This window comes from Salvelinus fontinalis, chromosome 9, assembly GCF_029448725.1.
Source record: "Salvelinus fontinalis isolate EN_2023a chromosome 9, ASM2944872v1, whole genome shotgun sequence".
In the NCBI taxonomy this organism is placed as follows: Eukaryota; Metazoa; Chordata; class Actinopteri; order Salmoniformes; family Salmonidae; genus Salvelinus; species Salvelinus fontinalis.
The window spans coordinates 1,356,641-1,379,140 of record NC_074673.1 but is presented as its reverse complement, the minus strand read 5'-3'; the positions used below and the strand labels follow the sequence as shown (position 1 = coordinate 1,379,140).

The following is a 22,500-nucleotide window of genomic DNA, read 5'->3' as shown; positions in this document are numbered from 1 at the left end:
TGTCTATTGATTGCTATTGGTTGTGTATTGATTGTCATTGGTTGTCTATTGATTGCTATTGGTTGTGTATTGAATGTCTGTTGGTTGTCTATTGATTACTATTGGCTGTGTATTGATTGCTATTGGTTGTGTATTGATTGCTGTTGGTTGTCTATTGATTTCTATTGGTTGTCTATTGATTGCCTTTGGTTGTGTATTGATTGCTATTGGTTGTCTATTGATTGCTATTGGTTGTCTATTGATTGCTATTGATTGCTATTGATTGTCTGTTGGTTGTGTATTGATTGCTATTGGTTGTCTATTGATTGCTGTTGATTGTCTGTTGATTTCTATTGGTTGTCTATTGATTGCTATTGGTTGTCTATTGATTGCTATTGGTTGTCTATTGATTGCTATTGATTGCTATTGATTGTCTGTTGGTTGTGTATTGATTGCTATTGGTTGTCTATTGATTGCTATTGGTTGTCTATTGATTGCTATTGGTTGTCTATTGGTTGTGTATTGATTGCTATTGGTTGTCTATTGATTGCTATTGGTTGTCTATTGATTGCTATTGGTTGTCTATTGATTGCTATTGGTTGTCTATCATGTATAACCTAAAACAAAGTGTTGTATAAGTTACCAGTTTCTGGGCTGGTGTCTATTCCCACGCTGGAAGCAAACTCAGGCTTGTACTGGTAATGAACCAGTCTCATCTGACTGATCCGCTTCAGGTTGTCTGTAGTGTTTACCTACACACACACACACACACACACACACACACACACACACACACACACACACACACACACACACACACACACACACACACACACACACACACACACACACACACACACACACACACAGAGGATGACAATGTATGGATGATACTATGGAGCTACACACAGAACACATAGAAAATATAGAACATACAGTACATACAGAACATATAGAACATATAGAACATACAGTACATACAGAACACATAGAACATACAGAACATATAGAACAGACAGAACATATAGAACATACAGAACATACAGAACACATAGAACATACAGAACATATAGAACATATAGAACACACAGAACATATAGAACATACAGAACATACAGAACACATAGAACATATAGAACATATAGAACACACAGAACATATAGAACATACAGAACACACAGAACATATAGAACATACAGAACATACAGTACATACAGAACATACAGAACATATAGAACACACAGAACATACAGAACATACAGAACACATAGAACATACAGAACATATAGAACACACAGAACACATAGAACATATAGAACATATAGAACATATAGAACATATAGAACATATAGAACATACAGAAAATACAGAACATATAGAACATATAGAACATACAGAACATATAGAACATACAGAACATACAGAACACATAGAACATACAGAACATATAGAACACACAGAACATATAGAACATACAGAACATATAGAACACATAGAACATATAGAACATATAGAACATATAGAACATACAGAACATATAGAACATATAGAGCATACAGAATATACAGAACATATAGAACATATAGAACACACAGAACATACAGAACATACAGAACATACAGAACATATAGAACATATAGAACATACAGAACATATAGAACACATAGAACACATAGACCATATAGAACATACAAAATATACAGAACATATAGAACACACAGAACATACAGAACATATAGAACATATAGAACATATAGAACACATAGAACACACAGAACATACAGAACATACAGAACATACAGAACATATAGAACCTACAGAACATATAGAACACACAGAACATATAGAACATACAGAACACACAGAACATACAGAACTTATAGAACATATAGAACATACAGAACATATAGAACATACAAAATATACAGAACATATAGAACACACAGAACATACAGAACATATAGAACATACAGAACATATAGAACATATAGAACATACAAAATATACAGAACATATAGAACACACAGAACATACAGAACATACAGAACATACAGAACATATAGAACATACAGAACATATAGAACATACAGAACATATAGAACATACAAAATATACAGAACATATAGAACACACAGAACATACAGAACATACAGAACATACAGAACATATAGAACATACAGAACATACAGAACATATAGAACATATAGAACATACAGAACATACAGAACATACAGAACATATAGAACATACAGAACATATAGAACATACAGAACATATAGAACATATAGAACATACAGAACATATAGAACATACAGAACATATAGAACATACAAAATATACAGAACATATAGAACATACAGAACATATAGAACACACAGAACATATAGAACATACAGAACATATAGAACATACAGAACATATAGAACATACAGAACACATAGAACATATAGAACATATAGAACACACAGAACATACAGAACATACAGAACATACAGAACATATAGAACATATAGAACATACAGAACATATAGAACATACAGAACATATAGAACATACAGAACATATAGAACATATAGAACATACAGAACATATAGAAAATACAGAACATATAGAACATATAGAACATACAGAACATACAGAACATACAGAACATACAGAACATATAGAACATATAGAACATACAGAACATATAGAACATATAGAACATACAGAACATATAGAACATATAGAACATATAGAATATACAGAACATATAGAACATATAGAACAAATAGAATATACAGAACATATAGAACATATAGAACATACAGAACATATAGAACATACAGAACATACAGAACATACAGAACATATAGAACATATAGAACATAAAGAACATATAGAACATATAGAATATACAGAACATATAGAACATATAGAACATACAGAACATATAGAACATACAGAACATGTAGAACATATAGAACATATAGAATATACAGAACATATAGAACATATAGAACATATAGAACATATAGAATATACAGAACATATAGAACATATAGAACATATAGAACATACAGAACATATAGAACATATAGCACATACAGAACATACAGAACATATAGAACCTACAGAACATATAGAACACACAGAACATATAGAACATATAGAACACACAGAACATACAGAACATACAGAATATACAGAACATATAGAACATATAGAACATACAGAACATATAGAACATACAGAACATATAGAACATACAGAACATATAGAACATATAGAACATACAGAACATATAGAAAATACAGAACATATAGAACATACAGAACATATAGAACATACAGAACATACAGAACATACAGAACATACAGAACATATAGAACATATAGAACATATAGAATATACAGAACATATAGAACATATAGAACATATAGAACATATAGAATATACAGAACATATAGAACATATAGAACATATAGAACATACAGAACATATAGAACATATAGAACATATAGAATATACAGAACATATAGAACATATAGAACATATAGAACATATAGAATATACAGAACATATAGAACATACAGAACATACAGAACATACAGAACATACAGAATATACAGAATATACAGAACATATAGAACATATAGAACATATAGAACATATAGAACATATAGAATATACAGAACATATAGAACATATAGAACATGTAGAACATATAGAACATATAGAATATACAGAACATATAGAACATATAGAACATATAGAATATACAGAACATATAGAACATATAGAACATACAGAACATATAGAACACATAGAACACATAGAACATATAGAACACATAGAACATATAGAACACATAGAACACATAGAACATACAGAACATGTAGAACATACAGAACATACAGAACATACAGAACATATAGAACATATAGAACATATAGAACACACAGAACATATAGAACACATAGAACATACAGAACATATAGAACACATAGAACACATAGAACATATAGAACATATAGAACATATAGAATATACAGAACATATAGAACATACAGAACATGTAGAACATACAGAACATACAGAACATACAGAACATACAGAACATATAGAATATACAGAACATATAGAACATATAGAACATATAGAACATATAGAACATATAGAATATACAGAACATATAGAACATATAGAACATGTAGAACATATAGAACATATAGAATATACAGAACATATAGAACATATAGAACATATAGAATATACAGAACATATAGAACATATAGAACATACAGAACATATAGAACACATAGAACACATAGAACACATAGAACACATAGAACGTACAGAACATATAGAACACATAGAACACATAGCTACAGTTCGATGGCTGTATGGTTTCAGGACAATGAACAGAAGACAGAATATAACATGTTGCGATTTATTGTAATATTTTATAGCACAAATAAAAAACAATTCTCTCAGGGATTATTTGGACCATGATCGAGCATGCATTTTCACAACTACACAAACACACGCAGAGCACACACCGCATACACCCCCCCTCACCTCGTGGACGTTCTCTTTAGCCCGTATATCGGAGGGGTGCACCAGTGACCCCATGACCTTCAGGTTGCCGTGGATGACCATGGCCTCGTCTGGCCGGTCTGTGTTGACGCCGACCCGGCCGTGGTGGTACACCAAGTCAGGTAGCTGGCCTCGCTGCCACAACACCTCACTGTCACTCTCAAACTGACCGGGGTTAGACGCCTGGAAACACAGAGAGGGGTAGACAACACACAGATATTTAGAGATGAGGGGAGCTGTAAAAGATGATTTGAGTTACAAATGTAATTACAGGTCCTGGATTCCTCTTCCGTTTGCAGTGCATAGTACTCCACCGAGTAGCTTCCTAAACAAGCTGTTCTGCATGGAATTTGTAAGAGCCTCAACGTAGATCTAAAAACCGTGATTTATTATTATATTTACAGAATAAAGAATATAGACCATAACAGATGTAGACAGATGGGTATCAGGGTTGGGTCTCTTTACATTTACATTCAGTATTTTGGAAAGCTAATAATTTTGGAATCATGAGCACAATTTCAGTTTATTTCCTGCTAGGTAAATACTGAGGTAGATCAGAAGAGGACAGACACGGCCAGACTGACAGAGGTTATTGAGGTAGATCAGAAGAGGACAGACAGCCAGACTGACAGAGGTTATTGAGGTAGATCAGAAGAGGACAGACAAGGCCAGACTGACAGAGGTTATTGAGGTAGATCAGAAGAGGACAGACATAGCCAGACTGACAGAGGTTATTGAGGTAGATCAGAAGAGGACAGACATAGCCAGACTGACAGAGGTTATTGAGGTAGATCAGAAGAGGACGGTGAGACAGACACGGCCAGACTGACAGAGGTTATTGAGGTAGATCAGAAGAGGACAGACAGCCAGACTGACAGAGGTTATTGAGGTAGATCAGAAGAGGACAGACACGGCCAGACTGACAGAGGTTATTGAGGTAGATCAGAAGAGGACAGACACGGCCAGACTGACAGAGGTTATTGAGGTAGATCAGAAGAGGACAGACACGGCCAGACTGACAGAGGTTATTGAGGTAGATCAGAAGAGGACGGTCAGACAGACACGGCCAGACTGACAGAGGTTATTGAGGTAGATCAGAAGAGGACAGACACGGCCAGACTGACAGAGGTTATTGAGGTAGATCAGAAGAGGACAGACACGGCCAGACTGACAGAGGTTATTGAGGTAGATCAGAAGAGGACGGTGAGACAGACACGGCCAGACTGACAGAGGTTATTGAGGTAGATCAGAAGAGGACAGACACGGCCAGACTGACAGAGGTTATTGAGGTAGATCAGAAGAGGACGGTCAGACAGACACGGCCAGACTGACAGAGGTTATTGAGGTAGATCAGAAGAGGACAGACACGGCCAGACTGACAGAGGTTATTGAGGTAGATCAGAAGAGGACGGTGAGACAGACACGGCCAGACTGACAGAGGTTATTGAGGTAGATCAGAAGAGGACAGACACTGCCAGACTGACAGAGGTTATTGAGGTAGATCAGAAGAGGACAGACACGACCAGACTGACAGAGGTTATTGAGGTAGATCAGAAGAGGACAGACAGCCAGACTGACAGAGGTTATTGAGGTAGATCAGAAGAGGACAGACACGGCCAGACTGACAGAGGTTATTGAGGTAGATCAGAAGAGGACAGACACGGCCAGACTGACAGAGGTTATTGAGGTAGATCAGAAGAGGACAGACACGGCCAGACTGACAGAGGTTATTGAGGTAGATCAGAAGAGGACAGACACGGCCAGACTGACAGAGGTTATTGAGGTAGATCAGAAGAGGACAGACAGCCAGACTGACAGAGGTTATTGAGGTAGATCAGAAGAGGACAGACACGGCCAGACTGACAGAGGTTATTGAGGTAGATCAGAAGAGGACAGACACAGCCAGACTGACAGAGGTTACCCTGACGATGATCCTCTCGGAGGCCTGCGCGGCCAACGTGAAGCTCTGACTGTGGGCCTGGGCCTGCAACGCCACCACCAACATGAAGTACCTGTGGAGCAAAACAATTCATCACAGATTTGTGTCTTTGTATTTCCATTACATGTATTTGACTGCCAAAAAGTAAAGTAAACACACTTTAAAGGGGCAATCTGCGATTCAAACAACAAGGGAAGGTTCAACAAGGGGATTGTTCGATCACAGATTTTTAAGTTAGAATTCTCTGTCCATCCATCTCTCCCTCTTTCCATCTCCCCCTCTTTCCATCTCTCCCTCTGTCCATCTCTCCCTCTGTCCATCTCTCCCTCTGTCCATCTCTCCCTCTGTCCATCTCCCCCTCTGTCCATCTCTCCCTCTGTCCATCTCCCCCTCTGTCCATCTCTCCCTCTGTCCATCTCCCCCTCTTTCCATCTCCCCCTCTCTCCCTCTGTCCATCTCTCCCTCTGTCCATCTCCCCCTCTGTCCATCTCTCCCTCTGTCCATCTCCCCCTCTGTCCATCTCTCCCTCTGTCCATCTCCCCCTCTGTCCATCTCCCCCTCTGTCCATCTCTCCCTCTGTCCATCTCTCCCTCTGTCCATCTCTCCCTCTGTCCATCTCTCCCTCTGTCCATCTCCCCCTCTGTCCATCTCTCCCTCTGTCCATCTCTCCCTCTGTCCATCTCCCCCTCTGTCCATCTCTCCCTCTGTCCATCTCTCTCTCTGTCCATCTCTCCCTCTGTCCATCTCTCCCTCTGTCCATCTCCCCCTCTGTCCATCTCTCCCTCTGTCCATCTCTCCCTCTGTCCATCTCCCCCTCTGTCCATCTCTCCCTCTGTCCATCTCTCCCTCTGTCCATCTCTCCCTCTGTCCATCTCTCCCTCTGTCCATCTCTCCCTCTGTCCATCTCCCCCTCTGTCCATCTCTCCCTCTGTCCATCTCTCCCTCTGTCCATCTCTCCCTCTGTCCATCTCTCCCTCTGTCCATCTCCCCCTCTGTCCATCTCCCCCTCTTTCCCTCTGTCCCTCTCTCCCTCTGTCCATCTCTCCCTCTGTCCATCTCCCCCTCTTTCCATCTCCCCCTCTGTCCATCTCTCCCTCTGTCCATCTCTCCCTCTCTCCCTCTGTCCATCTCTCCCTCTGTCCATCTCTCCCTCTGTCCATCTCTCCCTCTGTCCATCTCTCCCTCTGTCCATCTCTCCCTCTGTCCATCTCTCGTCAGTTAAGACATACATACATGTCAGTTAAGAACAAATTCTTTTTTTTCCAATGACGGCCTACCAGGGAACAGTGGGTTAACTGCCTTGTTCAGGGGCAGAACGACAGATTTTTACCTTGTCAACTCGGGGATTTGATCAGGCAACCTTTCAGTTACTAGTCCAACGCTCTAACCACGAGGCTACCTGCCGCCCCTCTAACCACGAGGCTACCTGCCGCCCCTACACTCTAACCACTAGGCTACCTGCCGCCCCTCCACTCTAACCACGAGGCTACCTGCCGCCCCTCCACTCTAACCACGAGGCTACCTGCCGCCCCTACACTCTAACCACTAGGCTACCTGCCGCCCCTTCACTCTAACCACCAGGCTACCTGCCGCCCCTCCACTCTAACCACGAGGCTACCTGCCGCCCCTACACTCTAACCACTAGGCTACCTGCCGCCCCTCCACTCTAACCACTAGGCTACCTGCCGCCCCTCCACTCTAACCACTAGGCTACCTGCCGCCCCTCCACTCTAACCACTAGGCTACCTGCCGCCCCTCCACTCTAACCACTAGGCTACCTGGCCCTTTAGCTGTGACTATATTGCCGATATAGCACTGGTATTGCTGTACGTTGTAGTACCTCTGATCAGGGTTGGGTTTGCCTTTCTTCCTCATGTTATTGGCTGTGGTCTCGCTGAAGTGTAGTCGTCCCACGGTTACCTTGGTAACCTGCTCCGGGGGCAGTGTTACCCTGAAAACACACACATGACACTTTAACACTTTATATGCAGTATTTACCTTTTCCACTTAACCCTTTATATAGAGTATTTACCTTGTCTACCTGCCTTAACCCCTGAGATAGAGTATTTACCTTGTCTACCTGCCTTAACCCCTGAGATAGAGTATTTACCTTGTCTGCCTGCCTTAACCCCTGAGATAGAGTATTTACCTTGTCTACTTGCCTTAACCCCTGAGATATAGTATTTACCTTGTCTGCCTGCCTTAACCCCTGAGATAGAGTATTTACCTTGTCTACCTGCCTTAACCCCTGAGATAGAGTATTTACCTTGTCTACTCTGGTTTCAGAGCTGGTCATGGGTGCACCTCAGCCACGCTCAAGGTCATAAACGATATCGTAACCGCCATCGATAGGAAACAATACTGTGCAGCCGTATTCATTGACCTGGCCAAGGCTTTTGACTTTGTCAATCACCACATCCTCATTGGCAGACTCGACAGCCTTGGTTTCTCTAATGATTGCCTCGCCTGGTTCACCAACTACTTCTCTGATCGAGTTCAGTGTGTCAAATCGGAGGGTCTGTTGTCCGGGCCTCTGGCAGTCTCTATGGGGGTGCCACAGGGTTCAATTCTTGGACCGACTCTCTTCTCTGTTTACATCAATGATGTCGCTCTTGCTGCTGGTGATTCTCTGATCCACCTCTACGCAGACGACACTATTCTGTATACTTCTGGCCCTTCTTTTGACACTGTGTTAACAACCCTCCAGGCGAGCTTCAATGCCATACAACTCTCCTTCCGTGGCCTCCAACTGCTCTTAAATACAAGTAAAACCAAATGCATGCTCTTCAACCGATCGCTGCCTGCTCCTGCCCGCCTGTCCAACATCACTACTTTGGACGGCTCTGACTTAGAATATGTGGACAACTACAAATACCTAGGTGTCTGGTTAGACTGTAAACTCTCCTTCCAGACTCACATCAAACATCTCCAATCCAAAGTCAAATCTAGAATTGGCTTCCTATTCCGCAACAAAGCCTCCTTCACTCATGCTGCCAAACATACCCTTGTAAAACTGACCATCCTACCAATCCTCGACTTCGGTGATGTCATTTACAAAATAGCCTCCAAAACCCTACTCAATAAATTGGATGCAGTCTATCACAGTGCCATCCGTTTTGTCACCAAAGCCCCATATACTACCCACCACTGCGACCTGTACACTCTCGTTGGCTGGCCCTCGCTTCATACTCGTCGCCAGACCCACTGGTTCCAGGTCATCTACAAGACCCTGCTAGGTAAAGTCCCCCCTTATCTCAGCTCGCTGGTCACCATAGCAGCACCTACCTGTAGCACGCGCTCCAGCAGGTATATCTCTCTAGTCACCCCCAAAACCAATTCTTCCTTTGGACGCCTCTCCTTCCAGTTCTCTGCTGCCAATGACTGGAACGAACTACAAAAATCTCTGAAACTGGAAACACCTATCTCCCTCACTAGCTTTAAGCACCAGCTGTCAGAGCAGCTCATAGATTACTGCACCTGTACATAACCCATCTACAATTTAGCCCAAACAACTACCTCTTTACCTACTGTATTCATTTATTAATTTATTTTGCTCCTTTGCACCCCATTATTTCTGTCTCTACTTTGCACTTTCTTCCACTGCAAACCAACCATTACAGTGTTTTTTTTCAGTTTTTTATTTGACTTGCTGTGTTGTACTCACTTCGCCTCCATGGCCTTTTATATATTTATATTTTTATTTATTTATACATATATTTGTTTGCCTTCACCTCACTTGCTCACATTGTATATAGACTTTTTTTTTTTTTTCACTGTATTTTTGACAATATGTTTGTTCTACTCCATGTGTAACTATGTGTTGTTGTATGTGTCGAACTGCTTTGCCTTATCTTGGCCAGGTCGCAATTGTAAATGAGAACGTGTTCTCAATTTGCCTACCTGGTTAAATAAAGGTTAAATAAATAAATAAATAAATACTTGCCTTAACCCCTGAGATAGAGTATTTACCTTGTCTACCTGCCTTAACCCCTGAGATATAGTATTTACCTTGTCTACCTGCCTTAACCCCTGAGATATAGTATTTACCTTGTCTACCTGCCTTAACCCCTGAGATATAGTATTTACCTTGTCTACCTGCCTTAACCCCTGAGATATAGTATTTACCTTGTCTACCTGCCTTAACCCCTGAGATATAGTATTTACCTCCCTCTGTGATAGACCTATTTACATCTGAGTAATTTAGCAGATGCTCTTAACAAGAGGGATCACAATCATTCTCTAACTAATACACAAATCAGAAGACTGAGACTCACAGTACTGGTTTGAAGGGTCTCTACTCACAGTACTGGTTTGAAGGGTCTCTCTACTCACAGTACTGGTTTGAAGGGTCTCTACTCACAGTACTGGTTTGAAGGGTCTCTCTACTCACAGTACTGGTTTTAAGAGTCTCTACTCACAGGACTGGTTTGAAGGGTCTCTACTCACAGTACTGGTTTGAAGGGTCTCTACTCACAGTACTGGTTTGAAGGGTCTCTACTCACAGTACTGGTTTGAAGGGTCTCTACTCACAGGACTGGTTTGAAGGGTCTCTCTACTCACAGGACTGGTTTGAAGGGTCTCTCTACTCACAGTACTGGTTTGAAGGGTCTCTCTACTCACAGTACTGGTTTGAAGGGTCTCTACTCACAGTACTGGTTTGAAGGGTCTCTACTCACAGTACTGGTTTGAAGGGTCTCTACTCACAGGACTGGTTTGAAGGGTCTCTCTACTCACAGGACTGGTTTGAAGGGTCTCTCTACTCACAGTACTGGTTTGAAGGGTCTCTCTACTCACAGTACTGGTTTGAAGGGTCTCTCTACTCACAGTACTGGTTTGAAGGGTCTCTCTACTCACAGTACTGGTTTGACGGTCTCTCTACTCACAGGACTGGTTTGAAAGGTCTCTCTACTCACAGTACTGGTTTGAAGGGTCTCTTGCTGCGGTCTGACTGGGACTGCTCCACGTTGATGGACTGGTTCATGGCTTCCAGCTGGGAGACAGCACAGGAGAGGGTTCGGTCAGTTGATGGACGAAAGTAACATTACATTAAATCCCTGGCCCCTTCCTCCTGTAGCTCTGAAGGGATTGGATAGGTGGCCAAAACTCCCGAAGGCAAGTTGAACCAATCACCATTTTGTCTAAAACCTTTCCAATTATCTTACAGCTACAGGAAGGACGTCAGCTAGAAGGTAAAGGCTCGGGGATGATTAGGCATTCACAAAGTGGATCACCTCCCTCACCTTAACCCCATTGAGTTTGAGATAGAAGCAGTCGATTGGCTGGAGGCCATCGCTGGTCTTGATGTACTTGGGATCTCCCAGCATGCCGCAGTACACGGTGACCTGGAAGTGATTTTTCTTCTGACAGACGAAGGCGTCGTCCGCCAGGGAAAAGTTAAAGCCTTTATCTGCGTCGACTCGATAGGTGAGCATTGGGCTAGAGAGGGAGGGAGGGAGAGGTGGAGGGAGGGAGGGAGGGAGGGGGGAGGGAGAGAGGGAGGGAGGGGTGGGTGGAAAGAGGGAGAGATGGACAGAGGGAGAGATGGAGAGAGGGAGAGATGGAAAGAGGGAGAGATGGAGGGAGGGAGAGGGGGGGAGAGGGAGAGGGAGGGAGAGGGAGAGGGAGGGAGAGATGGAAAGAGGGAGAGATGGACAGAGGGAGAGATGGACAGAGGGAGAGATGGAGGGAGGGAGGGAGGGAGGGAGAGATGGAGGGAGGGAGGGAGGGAGAGATAGAGGGAGAGATGGAGGGAAGGAGGGAGGGAGGGAGGGAGAGATGGAGAGAGGGAGGGAGGGAGAGGTGGAAAGAGGGAGGGAGGGAGGGAGGGAGGGAGGGAGGGAGGGAGGGAGAGAGAGAGAGATGGAAAGAGGGAGAGATGGAGGGAGGGAGGGATGGAGGGAGGGAGGGAGAGGTGGAAAGAGGGATGGAGGGAGGGAGGGAGGGAGAGGTGGAAAGAGGGAGAGATGGACACAGGGAGAGATGGACAGAGGGAGAGATGGAAAGAGGGAGAGATGGACAGAGGGAGAGGTGGACAGAGGGAGAGGTGGAAAGAGGGAGAGGTGGAAAGAGGGAGAGGTGGAAAGAGGGAGAGATGGACAGAGGGAGAGGTGGACAGAGGGAGAGGTGGAAAGAGGGAGGGATGGACAGAGGGAGAGATGGGTGGACAGAGAATTCTATAAGGGTTTGTCAATATTTTCATAGAAGTTCATCATACTGTTCGTACTGTACGTTCTCTAGCATTGTACTCGCACTCCTTGAGTTAAATATGGCGGAGTGGATGAAAAGAGAGGTCTGTGTAAAAGGGATTGGTTCACATCTGCCTGGCTACCCAAACTCTTTGCTCCGGCCAACAGATGTTAGATTCTTCTACTCAATGAGTCTGGATCGGAGAACCTCCCTGACGATTTCCAGAACACAAACACATTCTAACCATCCTGATTGGTCCAATAAAACGATGGGTTGAGCAAGAGCCAGAACACACGCGGGTAAAGTGGTGTTTTGAAAATGTGTCATTGGCTTTGATACTCCTGATTGGCTAGAGGCAAGGTTCACATAGGTTCATCAATTATCAAGGACCTCGGCCATCAGAGGCCCGGACTGTTCACCTCACTGTCATCTAAGGCGAAGACAGTACAGGTGCATCAAAGCTGAGACCAAGAGACTGATAAACAGCTTCTATCTCCAGGCCATCAGACTGTTAAACAGCTACCACTAGCTACCACTATCCTGCCCAGTATCCTGCCCTCTGCCCAGTATCCTGCCCTCTGCCCAGTACCCTGCCCTCTGCCCAGTACACTGCCCAGTATCCTGCCCTCTGCCCAGTACCCTGCCCTCTGCCCAGTACCCTGCCCTCTGCCCAGTACCCTGCCCTCTGCCCAGTACACTGCCCAGTATCCTGCCCTCTGCCCAGTACCCTGCCCAGTACCCTGCCCTCTGCCCAGTACACTGCCCTCTGCTCAGTATCCTGCCCTCTGCCCAGTACCCTGCCCACTGCCCAGTACCCTGCCCTCTGCCCAGTACCCTGCCCTCTGCCCAGTACCCTGCCCTCTGCTCAGTATCCTGCCCTCTGCCCAGTACCCTGCCCTCTGCCCAGTACCCTGCCCTCTGCCCAGTACCCTGCCCTCTGCCCAGTACCCTGCCCTCTGCCCAGTACACTGCCCAGTATCCTGCCCTCTGCCCAGTACCCTGCCCAGTACCCTGCCCTCTGCCCAGTACACTGCCCTCTGCTCAGTACCCTGCCCTCTGCCCAGTACCCTGCCCTCTGCCCAGTACCCTGCCCTCTGCCCAGTACCCTGCCCTCTGCCCAGTACCCTGCCCTCTGCCCAGTACCCTGCCCTCTGCCCAGTACCCTGCCCTCTGCTCAGTATCCTGCCCTCTGCCCAGTACCCTGCCCTCTGCCCAGTACCCTGCCCTCTGCCCAGTACCCTGCCCTCTGCCCAGTATCCTGCCCTCTGCCCAGTACACTGCCCTCTGTCCAGTATCCTGCCCTCTGCCCAGTACCCTGCCCTCTGCCCAGTACCCTACCCTCTGCCCAGTACCCTGCCCTCTGCTCAGTATCCTGCCCTCTGCCCAGTACCCTGCCCTCCGCCCAGTACCCTGCCCTCCGCCCAGTACCCTGCCCTCCGCCCAGTACCCTGCCCTCTGCCCAGTACCCTGCCCTCTGCCCAGTACCCTGCCCTCTGCCCAGTACCCTGCCCTCTGCCCAGTACCCTGCCCTCTGCCCAGTACCCTGCCCTCTGCCCAGTACCCTGCCCTCTGCTCAGTATCCTGCCCTCTGCCCAGTACCCTGCCCTCTGCCCAGTACCCTGCCCTCTGCCCAGTACCCTGCCCTCTGCCCAGTACCCTGCCCTCTGCCCAGTACCCTGCCCTCTGCCCAGTACCCTGCCCTCTGCCCAGTACCCTGCCCTCTGCCCAGTATCCTACGCTCCCCCTCAGTCATACGAGCCAGCTACCACTGAGTACTCTACCTTGCACCTTAGGGACTGCTGCCCTATGTACACTGGTCACTTTTATACTGTTTACATACTATTTATATATCTACTGCTGTGCTAAATGTTAGATCATACATTTTTGTATTATTGTGTTCTGGTTGACATTTACTGCATTGATTGACAGGAACATAGGAATTTCACTGCGCACACCATAACACCTGTTAAACACACACCATAACACCTGTTAAACACACACCATAACACCTGTTAAACACACACCATAACACCTGTTAAACACACACCATAACACCTGTTAAACACACACCATAACACCTGTTAAACACACACCATAACACCTGCTAAACACACACCATAACACCTGTTAAACACACACCATAACACCTGTTAAACACACACCATAACACCTGCTAAACACACACCATAACACCTGTTAAACACACACCATAACACCTGCTAAACACACACCATAACACCTGCTAAACACACACCATAACACCTGCTAAACACACACCATAACACCTGTTAAACACACACCATAACACCTGCTAAACACACACCATAACACCTGTTAAACACACACCATAACACCTGTTAAACACACACCATAACACCTGCTAAACACACACCATAACACCTGCTAAACACACACCATAACACCTGTTAAACACACACCATAACACCTGTTAAACACACACCATAACACCTGTTAAACACACACCATAACACCTGTTAAACACACACCATAACACCTGTTAAACACACACAATAACACCTGTTAAACACACACCATAACACCTGTTAAACACACACCATAACACCTGTTAAACACACACCATAACACCTGCTAAACACACACCATAACACCTGCTAAACACACACCTGCTAAACACACACCATAACACCTGCTAAACACACACCATAACACCTGTTAAACACACACCATAACACCTGTTAAACACACACCATAACACCTGCTAAACACACACCTGCTAAACACACACCATAACACCTGTTAAACACACACCTGCTAAACACACACCATAACACCTGCTAAACACACACCATAACACCTGTTAAACACACACCTGCTAAACACACACCATAACACCTGTTAAACACACACCATAACACCTGTTAAACACACACCATAACACCTGTTAAACACACACCATAACACCTGCTAAACACACACCTGCTAAACACACACCATAACACCTGTTAAACACACACCATAACACCTGTTAAACACACACCATAACACCTGCTAAACACACACCATAACACCTGCTAAACACACACCATAACACCTGTTAAACACACACCATAACACCTGCTAAACACACACCATAACACCTGTTAAACACACACCATAACACCTGCTAAACACACACCTGCTAAACACACACCATAACACCTGTTAAACACACACCATAACACCTGCTAAACACACACCTGCTAAACACACACCATAACACCTGTTAAACACACACCATAACACCTGTTAAACACACACCTGCTAAACACACACCATAACACCTGCTAAACACACACCATAACACCTGTTAAACACACACCATAACACCTGTTAAACACACACCATAACACCTGTTAAACACACACCATAACACCTGCTAAACACACACCATAACACCTGTTAAACACACACCATAACACCTGCTAAACACACACCTGCTAAACACACACCATAACACCTGCTAAACACACACCATAACACCTGTTAAACACACACCTGCTAAACACACACCATAACACCTGCTAAACACACACCATAACACCTGCTAAACACACACCATAACACCTGTTAAACACACACCATAACACCTGCTAAACACACACCATAACACCTGCTAAACACACACCATAACACCTGTTAAACACACACCATAACACCTGTTAAACACACACCATAACACCTGCTAAACACACACCATAACACCTACTAAACACACACCATAACACCTGTTAAACACACACCTGCTAAACACACACCATAACACCTGCTAAACACACACCATAACACCTGTTAAACACACACCTGCTAAACACACACCATAACACCTGCTAAACACACACCATAACACCTGCTAAACACACACCATAACACCTGTTAAACACACACCATAACACCTGCTAAACACACACCATAACACCTGTTAAACACACACCATAACACCTGTTAAACACACACCATAACACCTGCTAAACACACACCTGCTAAACACACACCATAACACCTGCTAAACACACACCATAACACCTGTTAAACACACACCATAACACCTGTTAAACACACACCATAACACCTGCTAAACACACACCATAACACCTGCTAAACACACACCATAACACCTGCTAAACACACACCATAACACCTGTTAAACACACACCATAACACCTGTTAAACACACACCATAACACCTGTTAAACACACACCATAACACCTGCTAAACACACACCATAACACCTGTTAAACACACACCATAACACCTGCTAAACACACACCATAACACCTGTTAAACACACACCATAACACCTGCTAAACACACACCATAACACCTGTTAAACACACACCATAACACCTGCTAAACACACACCATAACACCTGCTAAACTGTGACGCTAGATTCATCAATAGGTTCGTCAATATATTTGTCAATAGGTTCATCAATAGATTTGTCAATAGGTTCATCTATAGATTTGTCAATATGTTCATCAATATATTTGTCAATAGGTTCATCTATAGATTTGTCAATATGTTCATCAATATATTTGTCAATAGGTTCATCTATAGATTTGTCAATAGGTTCATATATACTACCGGTCAAGAGTTTGGACACACCTACTCATTCAAGGGTTTTTCTGTATTTGTACTATTTTCTACATTGTAGAATAATAGTGATGACATCAAAACTATGAAATAACACATACGGAATCATGTAGTAACCAAAAAGTGTTAAACAAATCAAAATATATTTTATATTTGAGATTATTCAAATAGCCACCCTTTGCCTTGATGACAGCTATACACACTCTTGGCATTGTTGAAGACCTTACAGACTCCACTATGGTTTATGAGTCATGTTGAAGACCTTACAGTCTCCACTATGGTTTATGAGTCATGTTGAAGACCTTACAGTCTCCACTATGGTTTATGAGTCAATGTTGAAGACCTTACAGTCTCCACTATGGTTTATGAGTCATGTTGAAGACCTTACAGTCTCCACTATGGTTTATGAGTCATGTTGAAGACCTTACAGTCTCCACTATGGTTTATGAGTCATGTTGAAGACCTTACAGTCTCCACTATGGTTTATGAGTCATGTTGAAGACCTTACAGTCTCCACTATGGTTTATGAGTCAATGTTGAAGACCTTACAGACTCCACTATGGTTTATGAGTCATGTTGAAGACCTTACAGTCTCCACTATGGTTTATGAGTCATGTTGAAGACCTTACAGACTCCACTATGGTTTATGAGTCATGTTGAAGACCTTACAGACTCCACTATGGTTTATGAGTCATGTTGAAGACCTTACAGTCTCCACTATGGTTTATGAGTCATGTTGAAGACCTTACAGTCTCCACTATGGTTTATGAGTCATGTTGAAGACCTTACAGACTCCACTATGGTTTATGAGTCAATGTTGAAGACCTTACAGACTCCACTATGGTTTATGAGTCATGTTGAAGACCTTAGGCTCCACTATGGTTTATGAGTCATGTTGAAGACCTTACAGTCTCCACTATGGTTTATGAGTCATGTTGAAGACCTTACAGACTCCACTATGGTTTATGAGTCATGTTGAAGACCTTACAGACTCCACTATGGTTTATGAGTCATGTTAAAACCTTACAGACTCCACTATGGTTTATGAGTCATGTTGAAGACCTTACAGACTCCACTATGGTTTATGAGTCATGTTGAAGACCTTACAGACTCCACTATGGTTTATGAGTCATGTTGAAGACCTTACAGACTCCACTATGGTTTATGAGTCATGTTGAAGACCTTACAGACTCCACTATGGTTTATGAGTCATGTTGAAGACCTTACAGACTCCACTATGGTTTATGAGTCATGTTGAAGACCTTACAGACTCCACTATGGTTTATGAGTCATGTTGAAGACCTTACAGACTCCACTATGGTTTATGAGTCATGTTGAAGACCTTACAGACTCCACTATGGTTTATGAGTCATGTTGAAGACCTTAGGCTCCACTATGGTTTATGAGTCATGTTGAAGACCTTAGGCTCCACTATGGTTTATGCCTCATGTTGAAGACCTTACAGACTCCACTATGGTTTATGAGTCATGTTGAAGACCTTACAGACTCCACTATGGTTTATGAGTCATGTTGAAGACCTTACAGACTCCACTATGGTTTATGAGTCATGTTGAAGACCTTACAGACTCCACTATGGTTTATGAGTCATGTTGAAGACCTTAGGCTCCACTATGGTTTATGAGTCATGTTGAAGACCTTAGGCTCCACTATGGTTTATGCCTCATGTTGAAGACCTTACAGACTCCACTATGGTTTATGAGTCAATGTTGAAGACCTTACAGACTCCACTATGGTTTATGCCTCATGTTGAAGACCTTACAGACTCCACTATGGTTTATGAGTCAATGTTGAAGACCTTACAGACTCCACTATGGTTTATGAGTCATGTTGAAGACCTTACAGTCTCCACTATGGTTTATGAGTCATGTTGAAGACCTTACAGACTCCACTATGGTTTATGAGTCATGTTGAAGACCTTACAGACTCCACTATGGTTTATGAGTCATGTTGAAGACCTTACAGACTCCACTATGGTTTATGAGTCATGTTGAAGACCTTACAGACTCCACTATGGTTTATGAGTCATGTTGAAGACCTTACAGACTCCACTATGGTTTATGCCTCATGTTGAAGACCTTAGGCTCCACTATGGTTTATGAGTCATGTTGAAGACCTTACAGACTCCACTATGGTTTATGAGTCATGTTGAAGACCTTACAGACTCCACTATGGTTTATGAGTCAATGTTGAAGACCTTACAGACTCCACTATGGTTTATGCCTCATGTTGAAGACCTTACAGACTCCACTATGGTTTATGAGTCATGTTGAAGACCTTACAGACTCCACTATGGTTTATGAGTCAATGTTGAAGACCTTACAGTCTCCACTATGGTTTATGAGTCATGTTGAAGACCTTACAGTCTCCACTATGGTTTATGAGTCATGTTGAAGACCTTACAGTCTCCACTATGGTTTATGCCTCATGTTGAAGACCTTACAGACTCCACTATGGTTTATGAGTCATGTTGAAGACCTTACAGACTCCACTATGGTTTATGAGTCAATGTTGAAGACCTTACAGACTCCACTATGGTTTATGAGTCATGTTGAAGACCTTACAGACTCCACTATGGTTTATGAGTCATGTTGAAGACCTTACAGACTCCACTATGGTTTATGAGTCATGTTGAAGACCTTACAGACTCCACTATGGTTTATGAGTCATGCTGAAGACCTTACAGACTCCACTATGGTTTATGAGTCATGTTGAAGACCTTACAGACTCCACTATGGTTTATGAGTCATGTTGAAGACCTTACAGTCTCCACTATGGTTTATGAGTCATGTTGAAGACCTTACAGACTCCACTATGGTTTATGAGTCATGTTGAAGACCTTAAAGTCTCCACTATGGTTTATGAGTCATGTTGAAGACCTTACAGACTCCACTATGGTTTATGAGTCATGTTGAAGACCTTACAGTCTCCACTATGGTTTATGAGTCAATGTTGAAGACCTTACAGACTCCACTATGGTTTATGAGTCAATGTTGAAGACCTTACAGTCTCCACTATGGTTTATGAGTCATGTTGAAGACCTTAGTCTCCACTATGGTTTATGAGTCATGTTGAAGACCTTACAGTCTCCACTATGGTTTATGAGTCATGTTGAAGACCTTAGGCTCCACTATGGTTTATGAGTCATGTTGAAGACCTTACAGTCTCCACTATGGTTTATGAGTCATGTTGAAGACCTTACAGTCTCCACTATGGTTTATGAGTCATGTTGAAGACCTTAGTCTCCACTTACGAGGATAAAGAGTATTCCTAATCATGTTATACTCCATATATTTCATCAAGATTATGTTTTAAAACGTGAGTGAAACAGCTAGGATGAGCCACCTGTTGATGACAATAACCTAATGGTATGCACTACACACCACCCGCCGCTTATCCCTCAATCTCAGACTTCCTAGTTCGGCATACCAATGTCCACAAGTAGGTGTTAGTACATTTATCATCCCCTCCTCTCTTTCGTCACCCTCCTCCATCCCCTCCTCTTCCCTTGTTATCTACCTCCGTCTCCTCCCCTCATACTCTTTGGTAACCGAAACCCTGCTCTTACTCACTCCCCCGCATCACTCACTTCCAAGGAATCTTTAAAACCTTCCTTCTCTGGATCATTCTGTTCTCCCCTCTCCTTCCTGAATACCACCCTCTTCTTCTCATTCTCTCTCTCTCTCTCTCTCTCTCTCTCTCTCTCTCTCTCTCTCTCTCTCTCTCTCCCGCCCCTCTCTTTCTCTCTCTCTCTCTCTCTCTCTCTCTCTCCCGCCCCTCTCTTTCTCTCTCTCTCTCTCTCTCTCTCCCGCCCCTCTCTCTCTCTCTCTCCTTACTCTCTCTCCCCCCCTTTCACCACTTTCTCTCTCTCCCTCCCCACACTCTCTCTCTCCCCCCCTTTTCCCCACTCTCTCTCTCTCCCTCCCCACTCTCTCTCTCTCCCCCCTTTCCCCACTGTCTCTCTCTCCCTCCCCACTCTCTCTCTTCCCCCCTTTCCCCACTCTCTCTCTCTCTCCCTCCCCACTCTCTCTCTCTCTCTCTCCCTCCCCACTCTCTCTCTCTCTCTCTCCCTCCCCTCTCTTTCTCTCTCTCTCCCCCTCCCTTTCCCAACTGTCTCTCTCCCCCTCTTCCTCCCCCCCCCTCTCTCTCTCTGCTTTATAAATTATATCCTTGTCAACATCTTCTTTTTCATGAAAACAAAACAGATATCATATTAATTTACATATGGATATGAATTAATCAAAGAGCAAAAGGGTTTAGGTCTAGTTAAGCGTGCGGAGAGACACCTACAGCTCTTTGCAGTTGACGTCATATAATGGCGTCCACTTGTTCTGCTGGTGCGGCTGCCATTTTATACCCTGGTAGCTCGGGTCCAGGTAGGAGTTATCAGCATCCGCCATCAACCCTGGGCCAGAAACAATGTCTACTGGGTAAAGGGGGGAAACACAAGATCACTTGTTAATCTGCACATTGTTATGTATTTCATTCAAAATAAAAGCATGAGCTGATGTACAACCCAAAAAATGTTTGTAGGTGCTGACTAACAGAGACTAATTAATGATATAAAAAACATAGAAAGTAACACAATCTATATACTGTAATGGGCAAACATAAACATCATTACATCATAAAATCATAACCATCATAACATAAACATCATTACATAGACATCATTACATCATAACATCATGACATCATGAGATCATGACATCATGACATCATAACCATCATGACATCATAACTATTATAACCATTATAACCATCATTACCATCATAACCATTATAACCATCACATATAATGTTATAATGGTTAAGATGGTTATAATGGTTGTAATGGTTATGATGTTATAATGGTTATGATGTTATAATGGTTGTAATGGTTATAATGGTTATGATGTTATGATGGTTATTATGTTATAATGGTTATATTGGTTATGATGTTATAATGGTTATAATGGTTATAATGGCTATAATGGTTATAATGGTTATGATGTTATGATGTTATAATGGTTATAATGGTTATGATGGTTATAATGGTTATAATGGTTATGATGTTATAATGGTTATAATGGTTATAATGGTTATGATGGTTATGATGGTTACAATGGTTATGATGTTATAATGGCTATAATGGTTACAATGGTTATAATGGTTATAATGGTTATAATGGTTATAATGGTTATGATG

The 22,500-nt window shown here is 43.1% G+C and overlaps 1 protein-coding gene across 1 annotated transcript in view; it reads right to left on the bottom strand.

Moving 5' to 3' along the window:
* myrf (myelin regulatory factor) overlaps positions 1–22,500 on the bottom strand; it is a 96,990-nt gene that overhangs the window by 38,027 nt on the left and 36,463 nt on the right. The window contains exons 7-13 of the mRNA XM_055935034.1: positions 21,604–21,739; positions 11,737–11,932; positions 11,410–11,486; positions 8,337–8,447; positions 6,479–6,569; positions 4,540–4,740; positions 623–731 (exon numbers count right to left, since the gene is read on the bottom strand). Of these exons, the coding sequence (XP_055791009.1) occupies positions 623–731; positions 4,540–4,740; positions 6,479–6,569; positions 8,337–8,447; positions 11,410–11,486; positions 11,737–11,932; positions 21,604–21,739 (921 nt within the window). The remainder of the gene's footprint in view (positions 1–622; positions 732–4,539; positions 4,741–6,478; positions 6,570–8,336; positions 8,448–11,409; positions 11,487–11,736; positions 11,933–21,603; positions 21,740–22,500) is intronic.